The sequence below is a fragment of the Alligator mississippiensis genome, chromosome 3, assembly GCF_030867095.1.
Source record: "Alligator mississippiensis isolate rAllMis1 chromosome 3, rAllMis1, whole genome shotgun sequence".
NCBI lineage: Eukaryota > Metazoa > Chordata > Crocodylia > Alligatoridae > Alligator > Alligator mississippiensis.
This window is the reverse complement of record NC_081826.1, coordinates 7,633,201-7,660,368: the sequence shown is the minus strand read 5'-3', so window position 1 is coordinate 7,660,368 and position 27,168 is coordinate 7,633,201. Positions and strand designations below refer to the sequence as shown.

Here is a 27,168-nt window from a genome sequence, read left to right as displayed (position 1 = left end):
AGTTTCACTTTACTTTTATATATGATCATATATTACATTCAATTTTACTTTTGCTCAACTTAGTAGAACATGTAATTTTACTGTATGCTTTTATCAACAACCACAAACCGTGTCATTCTGTTATTATACGATACACAACTTTATTGTTAATTCTACTGGATCACCTTAGCAAAAGCTGCACATAAACTATCACTGCCGCTTCTGCCCAAACAAAAATCCTTGCCTGCTTAAATGGCACGTACAAAACATCTCACAGGAACATTTCTACGGATCAACAGATGTCACAAACTTCTAGTTCTACAAAGGCATGATTTGGGCTGAAAGATGCTGATGTGACCCCCTGAAGGCTGTTCTGAAGCCATTAATGACAAGATGTAGGCTAGGGTTTTTTGAAGAAGAGTAACAAGGTTTGGCAGCCCACTCTCCTTAAGTTTTAAGGGTCAAATTAAGGCTGGGGGAAATATATATATATATATATTCCCCTCATATATGTTTGAGCAGTATGAGAATATGGTATACTCCAAGCCGGTTCATCACAAACGTATATATATATTTATATAAAAATATATTTGTGATGAGCCGGCTTGGAGTATACCATATTCTCATACTGTTCTGATTTATGCCTCTAGAGGTTCAGATTCCTTTGCTTTCAGTGAAAATGCGTGGGATCTTTCTTTGTAAGTAGCCCCATTGAAATCAAATGATCCGCTAGGGGGGTTAGGGTGAAACACAGCCCATGTAAGAGATGTGTCAGCCACTTATCATTGATTAACTATTCCCAGGTTGTGGAGGGATCCTATACCAGACATACTATGGAGGTACTGGGAAGCAGTGAGACAGGCAGAATGTATGGTCAAGTCAACCAAGCAAAAATTAAAAAGAAACCCGAGACTCCTTATACAACACCTGCATGATATTCCCTATTTTGCTAAATGAATCGTTTTTCATGACTACTCATGCATTACAGAGCATGGTTCAGAGACAACAAATTAACTTTGTATGGAGAAACCTGAGCAAGAAGAGACGATGGGGAAGGGAGAGGAGGAAGCAAAGGGACTGTAAGTAAAATATGGCTGTGAAACGTGCCATGCACTCAGCAGAAATGCAGCTCAAATGCTGGTTTCTAAGATACTTCGTTTCAGTTCTACGTAATTGTGGAGAAACCCTGAGCTCAGAAGATGCACTGGGAATCACTGACAACGTATATTCTTTAAACAGAATAATGAATAAATCATCAATTTATACATATTTTGTCTGATGTGATTTTTTTCCCCTTGAACAGAACAACTTTGCACTTCCCCAGTGTTGGGTAAACCCAAAGCACTTCATAACCAAGTCCCCATTTGCCTCAATTCCCAGTTACAAAGATGAGTAAAGCGAGGCACAGAGGCACTATAACTAGGGACCTACTGAAATCACAATGGTGTGATTTCCACGGAAACTGTGATTTCAGGCAGGCTCTGCAAAGACGCATGGGCTCCACGAGAAAACTCCAAACAAAACTTCCTGAAAACACAATGCTGAGTCCCTCTGGAGAGCCAGCAGAGCTTGTGACAGCTGCGGCCCGGCCACAGCCCACTGGGGGTAAGGGGGAGAAGGGGTGGGAGGGCAGCTGCTGGCACGGCAAGATGGCTGCTGCTCCTGCCCCGATTGGCTCTGAAGGCTGTCTCCATCATAGGGTCCCACCCCTTGCCGCTAATCAGCAGCAAGGGGTGGGGCCACATGACAGACAGCCTGCACAGCCAATCAGCTGCGAGGAGTGGGGCCACCAGGGTCCCTTGGCCAATCGGAGCCTACAAAAATGCCTGCCAGCTCCACAGTCTGCTCACAAAATCACCTGGCAGCCGCTTTGAGATTAGCAGACCCCTAACTATTGCTTAGCCAGGGTAATGGACAGTGCCAGGGAAGAAGCCAGGCATGACCCCTACTCCCCTGCTTCTATCACGAAACATCTCCCCCCTTCTCTCATCTCAAGAAAATGGACTTGATTTCCTTAGATTAAAAAAAAGAAAGAAACACTTCTGAGTGCACAATGCTGGTACAGTATGAACAGTCCTGTTACCTCCACGTTTGATTGCCACATGGATATTTCCTGAGGCCGATGGTTCCAGGAATCTGCCTGATCCAAGAGAGATGCCTGGCCGGGGTAAATGCTGCCTGCCATGGCTGGTATCCCATGAGAACCAGGATATCCAGAAACCTACATAAAAAGGAGAGTGTTTGATGACTGCATTAAGGTTCTCAGTTAATCAGTGAGCATGGAAACACATCTCTACTTAATGGGCAAGCACAAGAGCATAATAAAAAGTGCATCGTGGAAAGAGATTGAGTCCATTAAAAACAGAGAAAATAAGAAAAGGAAGTCAGTATTTCAAGCCAAAACGACATACCCACAAATATTCCTTTAATAAGACACATACTGCTGGTAGAACAAGCGTCCTCAAAACAGTACTAAAAGGGCTGTTTTAACCCCAGTAACACAGAACATAAAAATCCCTTAATGAACAAGAAAAGGACGTATCAGTACATTTTCAGCATCAGGAATTACATGCATCACTCTCATTAGTGATGATGGGAGCTGTGCTCATGTCGCCCTATGGAACGATGCTAAAATGTACCCCCCGGGGGACGTTACAGGCTTAAATCCTGAGTGGCAGCATGTCATTATCTTATTTAGCTGCAGGATGACTTGACAGCTCCTTCTCTACAGAAAAATCAAAGCAGCTTTAATGCAACTGAAGAGTTTCTTGAAAATATACTGCCCGAGTCTTGATGTATTTTGCCTACATACAAAATTAAAACCTCAATGTTTTCACAACAGAATATTTTTTTAAATATCCTCTGATGGGGTAAGACTTCATTTAAACTGTGCTGTAAACGATGAGATAGCCTGGAAGGTCTCTAATGCTCTAGCAACATTTGAAATGCTTCAAATATGTCACTAGGAAGGAGCAGAGCATGAACAAAACCAAAGCAATTCAACCATTTAATCCTATTTTAACATGAAAGTTACCTGTAGCTTAGTGTGAAGCGTCACATAAGCACTGAATATCCTTGGTGAACAAGAGGAAGTTTGTAACAGCATTCGCTGTAGCTGAGAGCCGAACAAAACACTGAGCTGACTGCCATTCAAAATAAACCTACGGGACAGCTCTGGTCTACATCTAAAGTAATCCCGTTGAACTCAGCAGAGCCAAATTTACGTGAGCGAGAGGAGAATCAGATCCATCACAGGCAAGCAGTGAATAACTTTAACACTTTGAAGGCAGGCACAAAGTTACCTGGTAATGATTGGGCTGAACCATGTGCTGTGGACTAGGATAAAAGCCTTCGCTGGACCTCGGGCTGGGGTAACCAGGCCTGCTGGGCTTGAAATACAAAGGGGTGAACGTTATGAGAGACAGCATTTATATGCAAGATACAACAGAGTAAGTTATTTTCAGAAAAGGCAATTTTTCTCCTTCAAAATGCAAGTGAAAATGACTTCGTGAGCAGTTCATCTCAAGTCTGCAACATCTTGAACTGTGCTGGTTGGGTCTGATGGGATATGTTGGAAAAGCATCATTCTTAGATCAGGTCCCCAGTGTTAATGCTTATATTGCAAAATTAATCATCTATGCTCTGCTCTGCTGCTATTTGCCATCAATTTGCTCTTTTGGTGAATGTTTTTGATAGTAAATGCTTTGGCAAGAATCTGGTCTAAAGGGAACACAAGTAAAGCAAATCAAATTATTTACTCACAGAAAATATCCTGAGGGATTCAGTCAGCTCTGATTGATTTTAACATTCATGTAATTGACTGTCCCAAATGGAAGGTGCTTTTAACCAAAAAATGAATTCCAAAGCACCCTAATTATTTTTGCTCTCTTTTGTAACTCATTCCCAATCTAGTGAGACAGCTAGAAGTATTTGCTCTTAGGAAGGAGAGCAACACTGACTGCAGGTGGTTGCTGGCAAGTGGCCACAAGATTTTTTTTGGCTGGCTATCAGACAACCAATTGCTTTCTATATTCGGAGTAAGTGCAACACTTCCTGTCTGCTCCAAGATGAAGAAACATAAACAGCCAGAGGAAATTTAGAGGGAGGTACCGAGCAGTGTTGTGTGAAAAGATGACTGCTTTTCTGCACAGCCATCCAAAAAGCACACAATTTGTTGGTAATGCCATGCCGTGTCCGTTCATGGCTACTAGACGACAGAGATACCGTTTAGAGTGCAATGCAGTTAGATCAGCTCCGATTCTGTCACCAGTGGCAACTTTCATATAGACATGTGCTCAAAGTTAGCTTGGCTCAGTTTATTTCTTTAGAGATGAAGGATTATAGGTATGTGCTGTGGGGAGGAAGGAATCAAGTGCAGAGAAAAGGCACTTGTAACAACTCCCTCAACTCTGCAAAATGGCTGAAGCCATCCACGGTGTCATTAAAGGACACCAGCACGGCATTCCTGGAACTACATCATTTTATCACCGCGTTCTGCAAAACTTCACTACGATTCTGCATTTGCAAGGCTTCTACATGCAAGCATGGAGGAAATGAGGTATGTCCATATCATAATTTTGGCCTTGAAAACTTTTGTCAGTACAAGGGCCGAGTTGAGTTACAATTAAAACTCATGCATCACAGAAGAAACCAAACTTTACCACTAGAAGATTGTCTAGACTCCCCTATAAAAATCAACATTAAAATCCCACGCTCACAACATTCAACCAACTAGGTTAACATGCCAATAGTAGAGATCCTTAATATTTTATGGAGAAGTTCTGTGAAGTGACGCATTAGCCTAGCTGTTGTATTTCACTTATGTCAAGAGAGTCATTTGAACAAGAGCAAATACGAGCTAAAACTTTCATCCAAAGAGAAAATACAATAATGTGGGCATCAGGCTTCAGAGCAAGCACACTTTTTCACATTTCAAGCTATTTAATACCATTCTCAAAGGCTTTAGTGACGTGCTTTCTTAACAGAATTGTAATTCTTCATTCATTAGATAATTTAAGCATTCAGTCCACTCAGACTAGCCTTAAAAATGCAATGTTTAATCTGTCCAACACTGACAATTTATATAGGTACCAAATCATGACAGTTAACCTTAGCTGAGTGACTAGGTCAGTGGCCTTTTTATGTTCACCTCCATTTGTTATACAGCAAAACATTCAAACCATTTTTTTCCCTGGCCCGAGTCTCTTGTCCTCTTGACCCTATCAAAGTGCAGGAGTGGGCTTATAACCCTTGGGCAACAAGCTAGGGATGGTAAAAGAAAATCTACCTTTTCCCCAACTTACTTGGGATGTGTGTGGCAAAAGCAGCAAAATCAAGTAAGGCTAACAGGAGCAGCTATAGGCAGCAGGTTTTCATGATCAGGGAACTGATTAAGACAGAGATGATATCTGGCACCTTGATGGTGACAATTAAAAAAAAAGAGCATAGCCAAAATACAAGATTTGTGCTTGAAGGTGCCAAGAGACTCCTAACAAGAGGTTACTGAAAAGGGGTGGAGGGTGCTCAGTATTTTTATAATTCTATTAGGCTCCAGGATTGTACAGCTGTAGTGTCCAGACAGGACAGATATATCAGTGACAGGGAAACAAAGGGCAAACCGGAGTCCATAAGAATCCCATTAATCTGCAGGCAGAGCCTTCAGAGAGGAATTTCAACAGTCTACTCAGAATAAAGTAAAAGGCAAGGAAATATTTTACCTAACTCACTCTGTTGCTGTAAAACTTGACTTTACAGTTGTTGGGGATGTCACTGGCTAATATTTTATAAGAAGCAACACAGACAGAAAGAAAAATGTTTAGCCCCCGGCCAAAACAATTTAATAACTAGCTGTGCTAGTCTCCTGCAAATTACACAAACCTCTGGGAAGAGGGAAAGAAGAGAAATGTTAGTGCCGTCTGGCTTAACAGCCCCAAACTGCAATACAAACTGGGTCTAATAGCTTGGCACATAAGGAGTTGGATCCTTCAAGTGAAATCTGCCTAAAACATTACAAAATTAGTTACACCTCGTTATTAGCAGCAGACCATCACACAGGGCAAGAAGAGGGAGGGGGGTTTTGGCTTCTTTTGCTACTGAATGGTATTTAGTAGGTAAATAGAATAAAACAACAATATTGCTTAATATAAAGTCTGTGTTGAAAGCCAAGCATAGCTACCTTGGGAGGGGCTTCGTCTGATCCTCCTGAATCCCACGACACGGTGACTTGTCGCCTTGATTCCATTCTCATTCGTTCTTCTTGCTGCAGCTTCTCTTCCTCCAGTATTGTACTAAGGAGAATACAAATGTTACAGTGCAGATAAGTAACTCTCTGGTTCAGCGCCTAATACACCTCATCTTCAATTCTCTTCCAGACACTTCCTCGAAATTAATGGATCCCAGCATGCAAACTGACAGGGAATTAACAAGACACATAAGGCTGCTTTTAGACCGGGAGAGGGCTGGTTATGTTTCATAACATTAATATGAGGGGAATACCTTTGCAAAATTAGGAACTTGAGTCTGAAATACAAGTATCTTGATATGTCAAGACACAGAGCAATACAAGATGCTTTTAGAAAATGATGGTTGCACCACAAAACTATTTTTCACGTTAACATTTCTTTTCATCTGGTGGCATAAGTATAATTATAGTGAAAAATTTCAACAGGCCATTAATCAAGCAGATACTTGCATGCACACTTTTATTTTTCCTATGGAAATATTCTGTTGAATTGCTGCAAAACTAGAAAACAAGAGGCAGATACGATCGCTATGCAAGCAATCCTACTGGCAAATTAAACAGAAAAAGGACGTGCACACTCTGCCTTCTTACATTTCAGTTTAACCAGGAACACATTTAACAAATAACTTTAGCCAAACAGAAATACATGACGATAGTCGTTCAGCCTCGAACTACTCAGGCCAGAATGTAAATATTCAAAAAAATACGAACCAGAAGTAGAATTTGTTTGCTACTTACCACTGTTCGGACTATTAAAAAGCCTGTTTGAACTTCAACATGATACCGCAGCCTTTGCTGCAGCCTACTCCCAGTTCTGCTATGTGGATTATTAATCTTGGATATTTGCCATTATAAAAATACTAAGAATGCAGCTTTCAGATAGGAGTTACAAATTCGTTAGAACTGCACACTACGTGGATTCTTCAGAGCTCAGAGGAGGGCTGAGCGTGTACACGCTGACTTCTCCAGAGTGGCAATCAAAGCAATCCTCGAAAGGGGCAATTCCTGCATCTTTAATACCATTTACAGGTTTCTAATAAAGAAGCTCATTCAAAGTTTATAACCTTCTGATTTAGTCCACTAAATACCCACACAGAATTACTCATGCAAGGGATGAGATCAGCTGCAGCCGTCTGCTCTAATCTGGGAACTTTACTGCTCATTTCAAAAATAAATTCTTGCTTGATTGGATACTAGTACTCTGCCTTTTCTCACTCAGCCAAAAACCATGAAGCAGCTGAAAAAATATCCATAAAAAACAAGTAAACCAATCTAACTGCGACCAAACTCTATTTTAAATATACTGCTGCAATTTGAATCCATCACTGCTCAAGTAACACCGAAATGTCCCAACAGAAATCAGACAAATAACTCATGCAAGTAGTTCGGCTGCAACTGCTGCAAAGGTAAAGCTTCAGCTAGAGCAGCCAAAAAGATGAAATGGGAGAGAAAAAAATTCTTCTTTCTCCTTGTCCTGTCTTCAGAAGTAAGGAAATAACCACTTTAAAATAAAAATCCCTCTTGAAACTTAAAATCCCTCTTGAAACTATCAAAACCTAGCAGGAGCTCTGCTTTCAAGGCCAGGTTCGTATTACAGATGTGTGGCACGTATCACTACGCGGCATAAGGAATCAGTCTGTGTGCCCTGATAACCAGGAACAGCAGATGATGACTTTTCAAGACACCCACCATATGCCTGTGAAAAACTGAATGCTTTACGTATAACGTACTTGGACAGGTTGATAACACAGCCTCCGAGACACTGGACAGACCCAAACACAAGCAAAATCGGTGGAGGCACATCAGACTTTTAGGGTGGTGGACACGTCGCTGATGCAACTTATCATGGGACACCCAGATACTGTTCACAGAAACGGGAATTAACGTTAGCACTTATTTGTCCGTCTGTCTGTCTATTATGTTCATTGCCGTGATACCCGAGTAAGCAATAAAATTGACTTAAGTCCAAATGGCTGTGCTGGGAATACTGCATCCAGACTTAAATGATGGTTTTCAGAACACAGGCCAAGCTTCTTGCTCCAGAACCTCAACTCAGTCAGGCCAGACATGAGCATCCCTGCCTGATGCAGAGATGCTGCCCCCCTTCCCCAAACTCCCTGGGATTACTCTGGCCAAAGGCTGATCAGATGAAGCCCAGCAGATACTCGAGTGCCTTAGACTGCCCACCACAAAAAGAGAATATAAAGTGGGAAAGCCTCTGAGAAGTTTTCATCTGCTCAAAGCAAAGCACATAAATAACTTACAAAGACGTCTTTGTTTGTATAATGGGAAGACCGATCCATAGATGGGAGTAAAAGCACGTCAAGAGATATTTTTGACCATCGCTCGGTACAGCTGGTGAAGTACTCCAAGCAGTTTGAATTCACAGAAGGTCAGGAAGTCAAATCTAGGCATATTTTCCCAAACCAGGCATATTTTTAGCCACAGTAAGCACAGAAGCATTTCTGTTCTTATTTCCATGCCAAATCTTAAGGTAGCGCGATCAAACTGAGCTCATCTTCCTGGCAAGGTTCAGACGTTAATTTACAGTTTCAAGTCTTCAAAAGTCCGCTTAACTCGACGAATGCATTTGGCAAGTTACTTACAAAGAGCCCTTTTCCCGGGGTACGTTTTTGGAACATCACATTCAAACGCAACATTTACTAGCAGTTTCCCCAAGATCCTGCAGTGTTTCTCTATACTTAGGAGCAGAAAATAAGTCTAGTAATCTCAGGCAGGCCCCACTAGGTGGGAAGTCATGGTTAATGCTGGTACTGGTTTGGCAGTCGATGTCTCTTTGTCCAGTTCACCAGTGTAGTCTCCAGATGTCAAACACAACAGACACTAGAAGAACGGGCTGGAGACACGCGACCGCACTCAGCGCTCGCTCCACACCGCTTTCTTAGCAGATCACTCTTAGCTGTTGTCTCTGGTTTGTTAACAGTAATACATAACATAGTGAGAGTTAAGGCCATTGCAACCTTGTTTAACCAGCTAATTTCACCATCCTCTTGTGGTCATTACAAGCAGATTTTAATAGCGTGAATCAGTCAGTTTTGTTTAACTGCATATCCCTGCAATGAAGCCATGCAACATCTGTAGCCTTTTGAAGCATAACAAGCTCGCTCGTTCCTTTTGCAACCAGGGCTTCTTCATTACTGGCTGACACAGGGGCCTAATGGACTTTATGTTGCCATAGCAACGGCGAGTGTTTTCAAGCCTTGCTGTTTTTAGAAGCAGGAAGGAGATGGGCGGTGGGTGTCTGGTACTGGATTCACTTAGTGCTGAGAGGAAACGCAAGAGGTGAAATGCCAGACCGCTCGACAAGGCTCGTTTAAAGCCATGCTTTGCCCACCTCAAGCACAAAACCCCAACCAAAATATTTTTGGCAGCAGAGATTAAAGAACCACTTCCCTATGAGCACACACTCAGGTTGTGATCTGACAGCACAAAGTCAAAAATAATGTGGCTATGTAGCGGTGAAGACTGCTGCGCAGCTTCTGTTGTACGCTGCACCTATGGCTTTGCTAAAAAACCCAACCTGTAGCATATTGCCAAGGCGAGGACAGCATAAAATAAACTGACTTTAACAGCCACACAAACAAATGCAAGGCAATGCACTGACTGCACCGGTGTGCAAGGTTGGGGGCAGTTCAGAGATATGCATTTGTAGAAACAGGCAGGGCTTCAGGACCTGAGGGTTAATTCCCAATATTCAGGGACCTGTCATTTCCATCAGCTGTGCTGCATAGACTCATTGACCCTTCTGTAGAAAGGCAGTAAGGATCATAAGCATAAGATCAACAGTCAAGATCAGGTTTTCATCTCACAAATTTCACTCTTCAGAACGCACAAGAAGCCGTAAATATTGTTCGTGTGGCCATCTGGAACCAGGAGGAGTGAACCAGGTGGCGTGAATCAGTACCAAGTGGGTGAAATTTCAATTAAGATACTGCCTGGCAAAGCAGTACTAAAGCTGCCTTCATCAGAGCCATGTCTGATGCAGGGGAAGAAAAACACTGTTCTGCCAAAGCAGGAGCAATATGGTCTTACTCTTCCACTGGCTCCAAGCTATACGCCCAGCCTGGGCCCTCCATCTTTAAAAGTGAGTCTGGAAGGTATCCAGAAAAAAAGTAGAAACTATGTGCCCAAAAACCCAAAGAGAAACAGGCTTGTTTTTGCAAGTTCATGGGAATATGAATTCTGAAACATGATTATCCCTAATTGCTTAAGACTGACTCACCATATAGAAATCAGTAACTCTTATGTCTAAAGGGGCTGGTGTCTTTCTGAAATATAAAGCAGCCCTACAGGCACTTGGGCAGGCAAAAGGGGCCTCCTCAAGCAATTGCTGTTCTTCAAGTGGCCAAAGATTAACAAATTTTAGAGCTGCTTAAAGATCCTCTATTCTTCCTTGGTGGAAAAGATACGGGGTGTGTAGAGGCCGTGGGCTTGCAGAGACATTGGTCTCAAACGTCCCTGAGTCTGAGAATGGTCCCTTAGCCCTGACAGCTGGGGCCCCCTCTGGCAGGGCTGGGGGGGTGCCGGGGGAAGGAGGGGGGGATGACTGGGGGTTGTGGGTTGCAAGTGAGGGGTAATGGTAGGGGCAGGACACTGGCGTATCAGGGCTGCAGACCGGTCAGCCTCACCTCAATCCCTGGAAAAATCATGGAGCAGTTCCTCTAGGAATCCATTTCTAAGCATATGGAGGAGAAAAAGGGTAATTAGGAACAGTCAACATGGATTCACCAAGGGCAAGTCATGCCTGACCAACCTGATTGCCTTCTATGATGAGGTGACTGGCTCTGTGGATGCGGGGAGACCGGTGGATGTGGTGTACCTTGATTTTAGCAAGGCTTTTTATACAGTCTCCCACAACATGCTCCCAGGCAACCTAAGGAAGTGCAGGATGGATGAATAGACTGCAAGGTGGACAGAAAACTGGCTGGAGCATTGGGCTCAGACAGTAGTAACCAATGCCTCGATGTCTAGCTGGCAGCTGGTATCAAGTATGGTGCTCCAGGTGTCAATCCTGGGGCCAGTTTTGTTCAATGTCTTAATCAACAACCTGGAAGATGGCACTAAGCTGGGGGGAGTAGTAGATACTCTGGAGGGTAGGGCTAGGATTCAGAGTGAATGAGACAAATTGGAGGATTGGATTAAAAGGAATTTCATGAGGTTCAACAAGGACAAATGCAAAGCCCTGCCCTTAGTACGGAGCAATCCCATGCACCGGGAGAGACTGGGGGTGACTGGCTGAGCGGCAGCTCTGCAGAAAAGGCCCTCGGGACAATAAGCTGGATATGAGCCAGCAATGTGCTCTTGTTGCCAAGAGGGCTAACAACATCCAGGGCTGCACTGGTAGGAGCGTTGCCAGCAGATCAAGGGAAGTGATTATTCCCCTCGATTCAGCACTGGGAAGGCCACATCTGGAGCCCTGTGTTCAGTTATGGGTCCCCACTACAGAAAGGATGTGGATAAATTGGAGAGAGTCCAGTGGAGGGGAACAAAAATGCTGAGGGGGCTGGGAAGAATTTTCTCATTAGGAGGGTAGTAAAACACTGGAATAGGTTACCCAGGGAAGTGGTGCGGTTTCTGCCCTCGGAGGTTTTCAAGACCCGGCTAGACAAAGCCTTGGCTGGGATGATGTAATTGGGGCTGGACCTGCTTGGAGCAGGGGGTTGGACCACATGATCTCTGGAGGTCCCTTCCAGCCTGAATTTTCTATGATCCTATGCGGGGGTGGGGGCAGCCAGAGCTGGATCCACCTTCTGATGAGCAAAGGGGGCAAGGGGAGCTCTGATTTTCCATGATAAAAAGCCAAAAATCAAACATCAAACTATATAGGTATTTAGAATTTATTTTATTACAATGATTGAGGCACTGGTAGGCTTCCAAATGGCTTTAAAATTGCAAATGTATCAATAAAATATTGTGTTCAACTGATACCTTTGTATATAGTGGCATTTCCTTTTAATTGTGGAAAAATCCTGTTTTGGGGTTTTTAATTCAGAGAATCTGGGATTTTTTTTTGGGGGGGGGGGGGTTAAATCAGAAAATTTGTGATTTTTAAAACAGAAAACCAGGATCCCTGCTGATCCCCACTGCCTTCCTTCTCACTCTTCACCCACAATTCCTCTCATTCTTGGCCTGCTTCATGATCCCCCTTGCCAATCAGATGCTCTTAGTTCTGGCCCACCGCATGACAGCCTTCTCTTGTTCACATTCCTTCAGACACTTTCTTCCTGATGCCAACAAGAAACAAGTTGGCAAAACCTTTTAACCAAACATTTATTTTTAATGACATGCCTGAATCACCAAATAGCATGGATCCTTGAACAGCGTGACCTGAAAGCTTTCTGTTGGAAGGCTGATCTTTTTCCACCTCATCTTCCTGCACTAACTCTAACCTACCATCTTTCATTCCTTGGAGTCTCAGAGCAGCAGAGACTCCCTATGCCTGAAGGAGGGTGATTGCACCTGAAAACTTGCAAAGAACTTTTTTCCAACCACTCAGTTGGTCTAATAAAAGATATCACAGCCACTCAAAGAACCTTGCCCGCCTCTGTCCTGGCTACAGCCAGCCTACCATGTAACATCTCAGACTTTAAACCCTTGGGACAAAGCCCACATCTTTCTACCAATTCTAGAATATTACTGGTGCACTTTTGTCCACTTCAGTAGTTACAACAGCAATGCTGCTACATTGCTATCAGTGGCAGCTGCTGTAATTTTGAACTACCCTGTTCTCTCGCCAGCTCTAAGCTGGGGTGGACAATAAAGAGGTGGAGGGAGTGCAGTTCGTCTATAAAGGCCTTCCAGCAATAGACCTGTGATAATGTGTGTGCAGAATGTTGAGGCAAAGCTGACTACTTAATTAAATACAGTCTTAATATAAAACTAGAAAAAGAGTAACCCAAACTTACTATCATAGCAATAAATAATTACACAGCTCAGGATAAAGCTCTCCATTTTGCTAGGACAGGGGTTGGCAACTGCAGTTTGTGGCCTGGCCTGCAACGCCAGGGGGCTTTGGCTGAGAGGTGGGGAGAGCCAGCAGTGGTAGCAGTGCGAGGGAGAGCAGTGCTTGTAGCTATGCCTGCTGCTCCCTCTCCAGCAGCATGGGCCAGGGTGCAAGTGACCCCACGCAGAGCTAAGCTCCGATACAGCAGCCCTCCACTGCTGCTGCCTCCTCTGCTAGGGAATATCATTTACGATAGAATCCAGCATAGTTGATGATTTAATAATTTGTGACTCACTCCTGCCTTTTTTCAGTAACTGCAAAAATAAGAGTATGAATATAAAGTATGGCAAAGCAGACTAGTGGTGGTGTCAATTCCATATCAACATCTGTAAGTTTCATAGTTGGTCGGGTTGGAAGGGACCTGAGCAGATCATCAAGTCCGACCCCCTGCCATGGCAGGAAAGAGTACTGGGGTCAAATGACCCCAACAAGGTGATTGTCTAGCCTCCTTTTGAAGACCCCCAGGGTAGGGGCCAGCACCACTTCCGTTGGAAGTTGGTTCCAGATCCTAGCCGCCCTGACTGTGAAGTAGTGCCTCCTGATGTCTAGCCTGAACCTACTCCCAAACAACTTGTGGCTGTTATTCCTTGTTACTCCTGGTAGTGCTTGGGGCAACAGGGTCTCTCCCATTCCCCACTGATCATTTATAGATGGCCACCAGATCCCCTCTCAGCCTTCTCTTGTGAAGGATGAACAGGTTCAGGTCCTGTAGTCTCTCTTTGTAGGGCCTGCCCTGCTGCCCCCGACCATGTGAGTGGCCTTTCTCTGGACCCTCTCGATGCTGGCCGCATCCCTCCTGAAGCACGGCACCCAGAACTGGATGCAGTACTCCAACTGCGGCCTGACCAGTGTCACATAGAGGGGGAGGATCACCTCCTTGGACCTGCTAGTGATGCGTCTGTGGATGCATGACAAGGTACGGTTAGCCTTCCTGACTGCGTTCTCACATTGGCGGCCCATGTTCATCCTGGAATCAATGACTCCAAGATCCTTTTCTGCCTCCGCACTGACGAGAAGGGAGTTCCCCAGCCTGTAGCTACGCTGCTGGTTCTTTCTCCCTAGGTGCAGTGCCCTGCACTTGTCAGTATTGACTCCCATCCTGTTCTCATCCACCCACCCCTGTAACCTGTCCAGATCTAGTTGTAGCCTGTCCCTCCCTTCTAGTGTGCCCACCTCTCCCCACTTCTTAGACTGGTATAGGCATTTTAACTGTACAGGACTGATGGCCAGATATTTAAGATCAACTTAAGTAGCTTCATAGTTGGTAGGGTTGGAAGGGACCTGAGCAGATCATCAAGTCCGACCCCCTGCCATGGTAGGAAAGAGCACTGGGGTCAAACTACCCCAGCAAGGTGTCAATCCAGCCTCCTTTTGAAGATCCCCAGGGTAGGAGTGAGCACCACTTCCCTTGGAAGTTGGTTCCAGATCCTAGCCACCTGTGAACTAGTGCCTCCCGATATCTAGCCTGAATCTACTCTCCGTCAACTTATGGCTGTTATTTATAAAATAGATTTATGCATAATATTTTGTTAAGATTTACAGATAAATAAAATCATTTTGTTATTTATTCTTCTGTGTGCAGTGGCATACCTATGCTCTAAGAATGTGAAAAGGTTCAAGATTTACAAATAAATATTGTAAAGATAAATTAAATGCAGTTGTTAGGACAAAAAAGTTCCAATTTTCCTGGTTTCCGAGGCTGCTTTGACTCCACAAAGCAAAGCAGAATCATCTGTAAGTTGTTAAACAGGATACAAGGTATTAAATAACTAGATCATTCATTTTCCTATTATAAAGACTGCCTTTTCCTTAATACAAAATAAGCATTTAGGGGACACAGTATTCATCAGAGGATCAGAGTTTTACATATATTCCAAGTGTCAGTAATTTGACTCTTTGAAGACACCAATCTAGTATACTATGTATTGTACTTTCGTTGGAAAAAATAACTTTATGAAGGATACAATGCACTTAAATACATCTTAAACAAGGAAGTGATAACTCAAAAGATATCGCCCTACCTGAGTTGTGCTTTAAGTTCAGTAAACCTGGGTCGTCTGCTAGGGTCATATGCCCAGCACTTGGTCATAAGGCTGTACAGGGTAGGAGGGCAGTTGGGAGGCATTGGTAACCGTTCGCCATTCTCAATTCGACCGATCACATCATTGTTCTTCACTCCTTGGAAGGGCTTCACACCATGCATTAGAATTTCCCACATACACACACCTGGGAAATAAGGAAAGCAACCACCAACCTACAGTGAGCAAACAAGGAGCAGGTCCCATGCAACAGCTGTTCCACTGGTAAGTCCCTACCCCCTGTCAACTTCCTTTAATTTGACTGTTTGTACATACTCTGTACCAATTATACCTGAATAAACAGCTTCCGTAGGATTATGTGGAGAATTAATCAGAGCTATATTTGAAGAAATCCGAGCTGCAGCTGGCTCACAGCAGGCGAGGAACCTGTACCACTTCAGCTTTAACTACTACTTCCCATTGTAAATCAGGTTGGCTGCTCACATTCAAACCTACTTTTTCAAGCTGCAGAATGAAATGCATTTGCGTTCCCCCCATCTAGTTCCAACTGGCTTGTTTTGACTTGTGCATGTTTTGCTTGACAGTTTTTCAGTAGTGGCATTTGTTCAGTTTACTCCTGTCGAAACTATGCAACAAACTGTAGTTTCTGTTGAAACTCTGCCCTGCACGTGAAGAGGAAAAGCAAGCCTGTGGGCAAGTACCTCTACCTGCACTGGTTTCCTGTGCTGGATGGAAGTGATAGTTATCCTGCAATTAGGGCTTCCTTTCTTCAACAAAACAGTGACTAATCTTGATAAATCACATGCTTTAAAATATTCACAACTCTTGTTTTAAAAGAAGAAAGCTGATTCTTTTTTGCTGTTTTGCTGTTAGTTCCTTTTTATCCCCAGTTCCCATACCTTTGTTACTTTAAATGTGCTCACGATGGCCAGTCCAGGCTGCACAGCTCTATGTCTTAGGTAGGGATAGCAGACTTGTGTAGAAACTGGAAGGGCTGGAGCAGCAAAGGGGTCAGGAGTATGCAAGAGTAGGGAATATTTCTCTCTTCCTTGTTTTTTATTTGGATTCTGGGAGGGATTTCTATACTCCAAAATATTTTAGTTATGAAAAATGAAATGTCTGGATATTAGGTCTGTGCGAAGCGGATAGTATTGGCTGCAGATTCGGCTGATTTGGGGGACAGTGATTTGATTCAGTGGTATGAATCACTGTCCCGAATTGACTCGACTGAATCTGATTCGGCCCACTCCCTGCCCGCTCTCTCTGCCCTGGCACTGGCTGCTGTGCCCGTCCCAGCTCCTGGCACTTGTTAAAAAAAAAGCCCCGACTCAGCAAGTGCAGCCGGGTGGGGGGTGATCCCCGCTACCCCCCACTGCACAGGGGGCTCTGCCAGAAGTTGCCTGACACTCCCACCAGCTCCCCCATGGCTGCCCCACCTGCCACAGCTCCGGCCCTTTAAAAAACAAAAAAAACCCAGACTCACCGCTCCTGCTAGGCGGGGGGCAATCCCCACTGCCCCATGCTGCGTGGGCAGCTCTGCATGAGCCCCCAGAAGCAGCTGCAGAAGCGGTAAATCCCAGGGCTTTTCTCAGTTTTTTTTTTCTTAAAGGGCTGGAGCTGGCCTGTCTGGGGGAGTGAGGGGGGTCAGGGGGTTCATGCAGAACCCCCCATGCAGCGTGGGGCAGTGGGAGCAGCAGGGATCATGCCCCCAACCCCCCGGCAGCACCTGGTGAGTACCGGGGCTTTTTATTAAAATGCCAGGAGCTGGGGCGGGTGGGGCACCTGTGGGGGGGCTGGGGGAGCAGACAGGGGTCCCCCCCACGGCCCACCCCGCTCCTCCAGCTCCCCTTCCCCAGCCCCTAGTACTTACCAGCTTGGAGTCAGCTGCAGCTCCCTGCTGCAGCCACTGGGGACTGCCCAAATTAAAGCTCTCCAAATCTTTTCCAAAGATTCGGAGAGCTCTGAATTGATTCGGACCTTTTAATTGGTCCCCTGATTTGATTCAGATTCAGACATTTGGCCACTATATCAGGCCAGGTCTCCTCCGAATCAAATCATCCCCTGAAGCTTTGCACAGTCCTACTAGATATTTAATATTCAGGGAATGAAACAACAGAAGTGAACAGTGGCAAGATACCCAGAACCAAGCTACACTGCAGATAGGGAAAGGAATTGGGCAAAAGCATGGAGAATCACTGAGGGAAGTTACTGCCGAATGCATACGAGAAAGTGGGGAATTAAGGTCTCAAAAGTGCAAAAAAATGGTTGGAGGAAGAGGTAAGTTACAACTAGAAGATGGAGGAGAAACAGGAGGCAAAGAACATTACCCTTTTCTATTAGGATTATGAGCCTGATTTCACTATTCTCTCAGGACAGATGCCCCGAAGCAAGAGGCAAATCTTGCTTCTTGGCTTTTTCCCTTGGATTGTCCAAGCTATGACACTACTACAATGCAGCTACAGCCTAAAAGGCTCTTAGAATTGGTGAAAAGGGGTCCCTAAGGGTACAAGGAAACTGGGTTCACTGAACACAAATCAGTGAAGTACAGACGGGAAGAAGCCCAATTTCTATGCTGCAGGAAATTGTTCATCTTGCATTAATAAAAAATGGAAGCCTAATTTATCTTCTTTTCCAAAAATGCATTTGAGAAAAGAATCGGGTGCTCACTTACCGAACATCCACACGTCGCTAGCTGAGGTAAAACGTCGGAAATTGATTGACTCTGGAGCCATCCACTTGATAGGTAATTTTCCTTTGGAAGCTGAGGGAGGGGAGAGAAGGTCATTAATTCGGCTAAGCAAGCTCCGATCTCCAATCTCCAGTAAAATAACCTGGAGCTAGTCTCTTCTGTCAAAACCCTGGGTACAGGACCCTCGGGAGACGTGAGAGGAAAAGGAGGACTGGCTCCTAAATGCACATACACTGGATAAGATTTTTTCCCTCAGTTTTAAGCTAATGATTTTACTTTAACTACTCGAATGCAAGTGAGTATTTATTTGAACTGCGCTTGAAGCAGCCACAGAAAATCACAATGAATTAATATTTTTTAAATTGAGCAAGGAAAAGCGCAGCCTTTTGTTTATAAATTAAAGAAATGCAAAAAAGTGCAATAAATTATTGAAGGTTCCAGGTAAATGTTGCCCTTCACTTTTGTAACTTAAACAAACCGACGTATTTTGTTCAAAGCATCATTACGAACCATGAGGAATACCACAACACCTGGCGGACAGCGTGGGGAGAGGAAAGTAAGGGGCCATTGTTCAAATTTAGGAAAGTAATTGAGGGTTTAAAACATACACATCTTGTCTCCAAAAAGGCACCGTGTAATTAAAATTACCACTGATTTGCATCTTGCTTTCGTGTTTGCCATCATTTTACTGCCTGAGCCCTCAGCTCATACATTTTGGAGCATCCCATTATAAATGGAGTCAGGCAACTTCAGTTTGGGAAGAAAAAGAGGGAAAAGCAACTGGTAAATCCTTTTTGTGCTTAATATCCCCAACCTGCTGTTGTTTGGAAGGTATGAGAGGGGTAGATGAAGAAGACAATCTGCAAGTCCCCCAGCACTTACAGGCTGTGTCCAGATGAGCGCGGACGTTTGTTTTCCCAAGGACAAGTAGCAGTGGCACCCCTTGTCCCTGGGGAAGACCCGTTCCATGCACGTTTTGGCACAGGCAGGTTACCCCGGGTGGGGTGGGGGAGGCTGGGGCCAGCAACTGTGTTAGCCCCAGCAGCCCTACCTGGGTCCTGGGGGAGCTGCAGCCATGGGGCTTCTACAGCTGGGAGCCTGGCCAGCAGCTGCAGTGTGGCTCTGGCCAGCCAGGCTCTGGTTTTGGGAGGCGCATGCTGTCCTGCTTTTTTTTGGCATGGGTTCTTTCAGCATGGGGAATGCCTGAATGTACGGTGTGTGGCGCTGCAGATGGGTCTGTGGCACCATATACCTCACATCTGTGCTCATCCGGACATAGCCACAATGGGCCACCTGGATCAGGCCATGAATATGGAATTTTATTAAGTGAGCCCCATCAATATTCATCTTTGATACTAGAAGGGCTGTAAAAGAAAGAACTTTAATGGTCTTCCTGTTCTCTGCCCCCCCCGCCAAATTTTTAACTACAGATGAATTGGCTGGCTTTTGCCAATTTGTCAGTCCCTGTGATATATTTAGCAGCTGTGTGAGAGAATTTATTGACATCTGTTAAACCATTCTACTTTACGATTTTATAATTAACCAGATTTCTTTGGTTCAATTGTTCTGAGCCTTTTGATTCCTTAGCAAACAAATGTGATTAGCAAGGCAGGTCACCTCCAGTTTGCCTGCAAGCAGAATCCTTCCCTCACCCCCTTAACTCTTTTCAAGTACTTTTTACCTTTATAGTAAGTACTGTCTTCCATGTATCGGGACAAACCGAAGTCACCCAACTTCACACAATCATTGGAGGATACCAGCACATTTCTAGCAGCAATATCCCTGCCAAAAAAAAAAAGAAAAAGATGTTTTTCCATTTCTGATTACCTGTTTTCTTTAGCATTTCCCGAAGTATCAAACTCTTTGGACAGGGACAAACTATGTTTCTGATTATGGTGCGTGAGCTAGGAGCACAAAATGAGGGTGATAAAACGCCTCTAATGCAGGACAGAATATCTTTCTGATGACAATGGGAATCTTGCACAAAGACTGATATCTCAAGTCCAGGGACTGATTATACATTTTGCACGGAGTCACTGGATAAAGGTGCCCCGACAGAGCCCTTACTCATAGGAACAGGGTTACAACTGACGGAGGGGGTGGGGAAGCTGTCTCCTTATCCTGCAGAGACCAAGAGTTTGGAACAAAGGTCCCTTCCTGCAAAGGAGGTGTCAACTCACACTCTGTGTTGGAGGGACAAAGATTTTCAGGGAGGTCAGAGTTAATATGGCAAGACCTGGAGGTTGCTCAGCCTGGTTTGATTTGGCTGCTTGACTGGAGTTCTAGCAGGACATATTAAGGTGCTTGAATTGAACAATGAAGTAGCAGCTTTGGGGGTGGTTGCTGCTTCTTCCCCTTTCATTACTGCCAGGTCATTTTGCCACTAGGTTTTTTTCTTTTTCTGATGGAGATTTTAATTAAATCATAGCCTCTTGATAGTATGTACTGTACTGTCCTCTGCTATTTTTAAAGGTAACACATCACAGATATATGGTTAATACACTGTATGGGAAAATATACACATTCCAAGTGGGATGCATGCAATTTGCACATTGAAAATTATTGTCAGTGCCACGGATGAAAGGCCCGTGGGCCTGTTTCCTTCCTCCCACAGCTGTGTTAATGAAATTAAAATGAATTCGCCCGTGTGTGTGTGTTTTTAAAGTTCACTTGTTGGCTACACACAGGTATTTCTATTTTATGGAAACATTTTAGGTTTTCCCTGATCTCTGTTAAGTCTGTTACTCTCACCACTTTGCCTTCTCTTATTCTGAAGATCACAATTGATTTGAAGGTTGAAAAAAAAATGCTGGCATAGTAAAACAACGTAACTACTGAAATTAAGCACATGGCAAGTCAATACAGCTGGACACCGGTAGGTGTCACCCTTGACAAAGTTTGTTTGATGCATTCTTTAAAATGTATGAAGTTCTAATATGGAAGTATTTGTATTTAGGAATAAGAAAACTATTAGAGGTCTTAAAATATCGTTTCAATCTTGTGGACAAAAAATTGTGACACTTTTCCCATCACGACAAATCAATGAAAGTGAACCAAAAAGATAAACAACGAGATACAGATCCATGTTGTATGTGCCCCAGCTAGTGAACACACTAAGATCCAGTGTCTTAACTAGGCAGATGTTTATCTAGTAATCTATAATCACAGTTTTCTCCTGAAGCCAAACATTTTCATACAGATATATAGTCTTACCTATGTACAAATCTTTTGCTCTCCAAGTAGGCAAGTGCTGTGCTAAGCTGGTAAGCATAGAGTATCAAGGAAGCCAGGTCCAAACTGTATTTTCTTACTTGCAAGAATGATCTCAACTTTTTGGACAAAGGAAAAAAAACAAAAAGTTCAGGACAAATTAATGATTTTGGAGAAGACATCTCAAATTGCAAAAGTTACACATGTAGCAGCACACCTTTTTTAAATCTTGAAACAAAGTGATCATGCAGAAAACATCCATGCTAGGCGAAATTCAGGCCATGTCCTGTGTGTCAAAAAAGGGTGAGCAGAAAAGGATGACGTTTTTACACCCTGATCCTGTCTTCTTGTGATCAGAGTTTACATGGTGCTGGACCACCAGGATCAGCTATTCCCAAACTCCAATGTGTTTTTCAACTGAGAACTGCTTAAGCTGCTAGCATGAAAAGATGTAGCAGGTCAACATTAGAGGCCAATCTGAACACAGGTCACATGAGCATTTTTTGCGAGGTATTCATTTCTCTATGTACCTGCACAGGTTTTGTTAGAGGCTGGGAATTAGCTCATGATAAGCAACAGCCACTGCTGATTTTTCCTAAAACATACCTGTAGTAAAATGCAGTTATATTTCAGAAGAATGTAGCGTTGACTCTTGTTTTTAGGATCAAAATAAGAGTTGAAAAGAAACTTGTGCACTGAGAAGGAGAACTCCTAAATTAAAGGGAGAGTGTGGTAACTCCAAAAAAAATAAATAAATAAATAAAAAGGACTGGAAAAAATAGGCTACCCAGATTGGATAAATTAACTTTAACCTGATACTTAAATGTTAAATTGTTCAAACCTAATATAAACCATGACTTCATTTCTAAGCCTTTCACAAGTGTCTGACTTAGAGAAAAGGAGCGAGAATTAAAAATACTTGATTCCTCATCTGGAAGACAGACTATATTGTGCTTAGTATGTCTCTGTTGTACAGATTAACAAGGACAGTGCTCACTACTGACACACCTGTCACTAAAGGAAGTTCAGAAAATGAAATGTTGTACATCTACAGTGCATTGTGAAATAATCTCCACTCACAAGGATGCTATTAGCTGCATCGCTGGAGGTAAAACATATGCAGACGGAAACTGCTTGCAGTAGATGAATCTTTAAGATATACCAGTAATCACCTACAGATGGGCTGTATTAATGAAAACGCTGCACAGGTTTGCACTTGCTATTGATGGCCTAATTTTAAGTGCAAAGAACTGCAAATAATTTTGAATAATTCTACTGAAATGTTATTACCACTATTTTCTGCATTTGTAATTCGTATAATGCAAATTACTACAGATTTTTTTTAGGAAAACAATTCCTGAGGTCAGACTAATGTGGTTTAGATATATTTGCAAATGTTGTTCATAAAGTCTATTTAAATTTTACCTTGTGGAAACCTTAATACGCTGCTCAATAATCTTGCTAAGCGACTGGTGCCATAATCACAAATTCAAAAAGATTATCGCTACTGTGACATTTATTGCACACAAAAATCACATTGTACAAAGCTGCTTCTAGGGAAGGTACTTGTTAAGCAGTACTGGGTATTAATACATCAGCCAAGAAGCAAATGCACGCTTTTAGCAGTGATGTTTAATACCATAACAGTCTTACAAGTCAGAGGCATCATAATTTCTTTGACAAACAAAAGGCAAATAAGATCATGTGATGCGCCTTACTGTATCTCTTAACACAGAAGAAAAATTAAATGGATACTTAATCTTATTTTTGAACTACACTCTAGAAAGCTTTGAAGGGAGCGGAGCTGTGAAATCAATTCTACACAATATTTTAACTTGATGCATTTCTATACAGCTTACTCAGTATGAAGCCCATGTACTGTAAATAACTGATACCGATATGCTTTAATATTCTATAAATCACGTGCATATTGTACTTGACGTAGATTTTAGTTTTCACATTACAGCAGCCATTCAATAGCTCGGAAACCATTGCTTAAATCACCTTGCTATAAAGCAGATGCAGTTCTTGACTTCAGTGGAGTTCTGCCCAATTCCACCATGGCTTAATTTCATTCCATGATTCTGCACTATATCATGGCACTATGTTTGATGAATTTGCCTTTGAGTACAATATTCAGAACCCAATCTGCTATACTGAATCAGCAATTCTTCAATCACGTATATAAGCATCTCTGGGCAAAGAGGGAAGGCAAAATAAAATGCGTGGAAATTGATCCTACCTCCCCTAGCGTACAAAGCTCCATGATTATCCAGACTGGGTTTTCTGTAATAACGCCAATCAGTTTCACAATGTGGGGATGATCAAACTGACGCATTGTTACTAGAAAGGAGGAAGCAAGTTCAGTCATTAATACAAAGTCTGCTTATTAAGGCAATAGCTGTAACTTCAAAGCGTTCTTTGTAAGAAGAGAAATAAACAAGCATTTACTGCAGAACTGAACTGATGGTAATGTAAGGACATATAATCAGAATTATTTGGGCCCCAATTCACCAGGGCTGTGAGCATTGTTTCTTCATTTATACTGTACCTATGCAGACTAACTTGAAAGTATGGTTTGAACAGAATAATAATATTCTACCCTTACTACACCGACATGAACAGCTACAGAAGGCAGCTTTTCTCTGGCTATACTTTGACCAAGCAAAGCATTTGCTATTTTAAAATGATATAAAAATGTAGCTTATGAATATTTCAATTGGTCATTTCTTATTTGGTAGAAAGGTAAAGATGAAGTAAAATGTATCATTTAATAACCAAATAAAAATGCATACGAATGCCACAGTGTACTTAAAAAAAAAAAAATGTCATTTAAGGGCTTGTTTACAGCAGATTTTACGTGCCACTGGCACAATTAACTTACCATCAGTCCAATAATACCTTACATGCGATACAGTGTACAAGTGTTTACTAATGTTAGGAGGGAGATAATATTTGCTAGCTAAAGCAAAATCATCAGACTTTTGGTTGGGTTTTTATCTCATAATACACACAGCAAGTACCGTAATATATATCTTAAAGCAATGTCTCTTTTATTTTTGCAGCTCACACTTACAGGGGCTCAACCAAAATTGTTGATAGAGATGAACATGATTTCCCAAATTAAAATGGTCTAGAACAGTTCACATAAGATGGGATAATAAAAATCTTTCATTTTGCTACTAAAGAGGTGCAAACTAATAGTGTAAAAACACAGAGAGAAACTTTTGTAGCTGTATTCTGGTCAACCGAGGAGCGACCCCCGACAGCCTCTATATGGCTCCCATATCGCTGCACTTCAAAACACTAAAAAAAAATCAACCATGTTAATTCTATCCAGAAGAATTAGTTTCTACACAGTGGGTGCATCTACATGTGGGGTTTACTGCAAAGTTGACCAATTAAATCAGCAGTCAAGCATCACTGTCTACATGCATGATGGTATTAGAGTGCAGTAAATTAACTCTGTCGTAAGACAGTACTGTCAGGGACAGTACTATCTTATGGCGCAGTTACTTACTCCACCAAAACGCATGTGTAGATGGTGACAGGGCTGGCTAGGGCACCAGGGTGCTAAAGTATGGGGGCTCCCTGTCTCCACATTTCAGCACTCTTGTGCTCCAGCTGGCCCCTCTGCTACCATCACCCAGAGCCTGGGGCTGCCCCCCCGCCTCTCTTCCAGCCTGACCCCCTGAGCCTGCTGCCAACCCAGGGCTGCCCCTGGCTCAAAGTGCTATGGTCCCGGGGTGCACATGTAGATGTTGGGCCCGGGAGCAGCTGACTCCAGAGCAACAGTTTACATAATCCAATCAAGAGCATATTTCTAACAGAATAAAACAGGAAGTCAAAGTTGAGTCAATGGTGTAAGTCAAGCTGGGCAGTAATGAGTGACAGAGGGTTACATGGCAATTGAACCTGGATGCATTCCCAGAATCATTCATTCATTTCCATTTTTCAGCAGAAAATTTCTGCCAAGAAAGTGCCACTTTTGAGGGCTGGGAAGAAAACACTATGCCAGCTGGATTTCACTGAAACATGATTTCTGTATTAAACTTTGTAAATAAAGTGTGTTTCTTTCAAAGAAAGACACATGATCATAAAGAGGTTTCCATAATCATCAAGTCCAAGGCAGGAAGGGTTTTAAAATTAGGTTTCATTACTGTGACCCAAACTTTCTACTGACTGGATAAGGAAGCAATGCAACAGTGTCAGCTGATCAGAGAAATTCTCTTAAAAGTGGCATTACCATTTACCCAATAACGTATCTCATTATTACTTTTTGTAAGATCCTGGCAGTTTTAAATATTGTATATTTTCTTTTTTTGGTGAAACATGTTCTCTAGGAATTAATTTGATCTGTCTAGACTAAATCTCACAATTCCAAAAGGGTAAGGTCATTAGATCAACGTGCTATCTAGATTCCACAATGGTACATTTTGTATTCTTTTTTTCTACTTTTCTATCTCTTAAGAGTTTTAAAAGAAAATAGGTTTCCTCATCACCAGCTTCTGAAAAGAATAAATTGCTTGGAGGAAGGAGCTATCAACATGGCCAATAAAAAATAAAAGGAAAAGGGTTCAGAAAAACTAGCAGCTATAAAAGGTCACCATGCAATTTAAGTGTATACATATGAATTAATGTTACTGGTGGGTTGTTTGTCTTATTGTAAGCCTCCCTGAGCCTTTCTGGGTAGGGAAGGACATAAATCGAAACAACAACAACAACAGGTAGATATAGGAAATAAAGAGAGGAAGATTTTAACGTTACAAAATATATTTTTGGTCTTAGTCGTGCAGGGGCTTAGAAGTAAAGAGAAAAGGCTTGTATTGGATGTTGAGTAAAAGAGGGGCCAGCAGAGGGACAAAGATAGTATGGAGGATGTGGTCAGAGCGACGAAGCGGACATGACTGTCTCGGCTGTACTTACATGAATAGACTTTAGGGAAACAAGGATGCAGAACTCAAGGCTAGAAGGGAAAAGTGTATAGAGGCCAAGAAACAAAATGAGGTAGGACTGGGTAAGTGCTGGCTGTGTGATCAGAGAGCAATAGTCCCAATTCATCCTTTTGATGAACAATCCTATTTTTTATAATGGTTTCTACCAATTTGCCAGGGACAACCATTAGGCCCACCAGTCTGTAGTTCCCTGGAGCCCCTTCTAAATACATAAATCATTCTTTTCTGTATTGCTGGGAAGCAGTCACCTACCCTATTTCAACAACCCTCTCTTTACAGCTATGATAAGTACTGGCAGCAGCAGTACTTGCATTTTCAGTAGCAACAAAAAGGGTCTTTTAACTAAATACAGAATTTAAAATATAATTTTAATTTAAAAAAAAGCACACACTCAAAGAAGAATAGGCCTTTAGCATTAAACACAGCAGTTTCATATAGAGAAAAAAATAGAAAAAAAAGTGACTGACAGAATAAGAATTTTCTTTTATCTCTGGACTTAAGCAATAAATTGACTGATGTAATACAATACCTTTACATGATCTCAAAGGCATACAATAACAATGAAAAAGAAGAACAAGAAATCAGACTCATGTGTCCTGTAGAGTTAATTTCTTTTATAAAACAGAATGGCAAAGAAAGAGGATCACTACAGAATTCCTTCTGGAAGTTAAAACAGATTTATGAAATGTTCAAACAGATTCGATGGGTATAGTTTCTAGTGTGCTCAAAAATGTCTGCAAAACTTTCCTCCACGTGTTTAAACATTGGTTTCGGAAGTACAAAATTTAGAGGATGAGGTTGGTTCCTTTTCTAGCGGTTATTCTTAATATTCAAACGATAGGTATCCCCTCTTTTCCTACACATGCACACAGAAAACCCTTCTCCAGGTCTAAAGTCTTAGCAGTCCTATTATTAGATAAGAAGGTCTGTCCTTTGGGAGGTGTTATAAATGCACTACCACAGGTCCTACAGGTTTTCATAATCATAGTGTGTAATAGAGAAAGGAGGGCGTGGAAACTGTATCACTACTA

General features: G+C 42.6%; 1 protein-coding gene across 7 annotated transcripts in view; it reads right to left on the bottom strand.

The window, feature by feature from the left end:
• PTK2 (protein tyrosine kinase 2) overlaps positions 1-27,168 on the bottom strand; it is a 336,960-nt gene that overhangs the window by 29,761 nt on the left and 280,031 nt on the right. For 6 of the 7 annotated variants that reach the window (XM_059723705.1, XM_059723704.1, XM_059723702.1 and 3 more), the window contains 8 exons: positions 23,425-23,525; positions 21,186-21,301; positions 19,654-19,754; positions 17,955-18,044; positions 15,266-15,470; positions 6,155-6,266; positions 3,282-3,368; positions 2,063-2,200 (listed from right to left, as the gene is read on the bottom strand). In XM_059723705.1, coding sequence (XP_059579688.1) covers positions 2,063-2,200; positions 3,282-3,368; positions 6,155-6,266; positions 15,266-15,470; positions 17,955-18,044; positions 19,654-19,754; positions 21,186-21,301; positions 23,425-23,525 — 950 coding nt within the window. Of the gene's footprint in view, positions 1-2,062; positions 2,201-3,281; positions 3,369-6,154; positions 6,267-6,958; positions 7,465-15,265; positions 15,471-17,954; positions 18,045-19,653; positions 19,755-21,185; positions 21,302-23,424; positions 23,526-27,168 lie in introns of those variants that run through there. The other variant, XM_059723707.1, reaches the window with a different exon arrangement.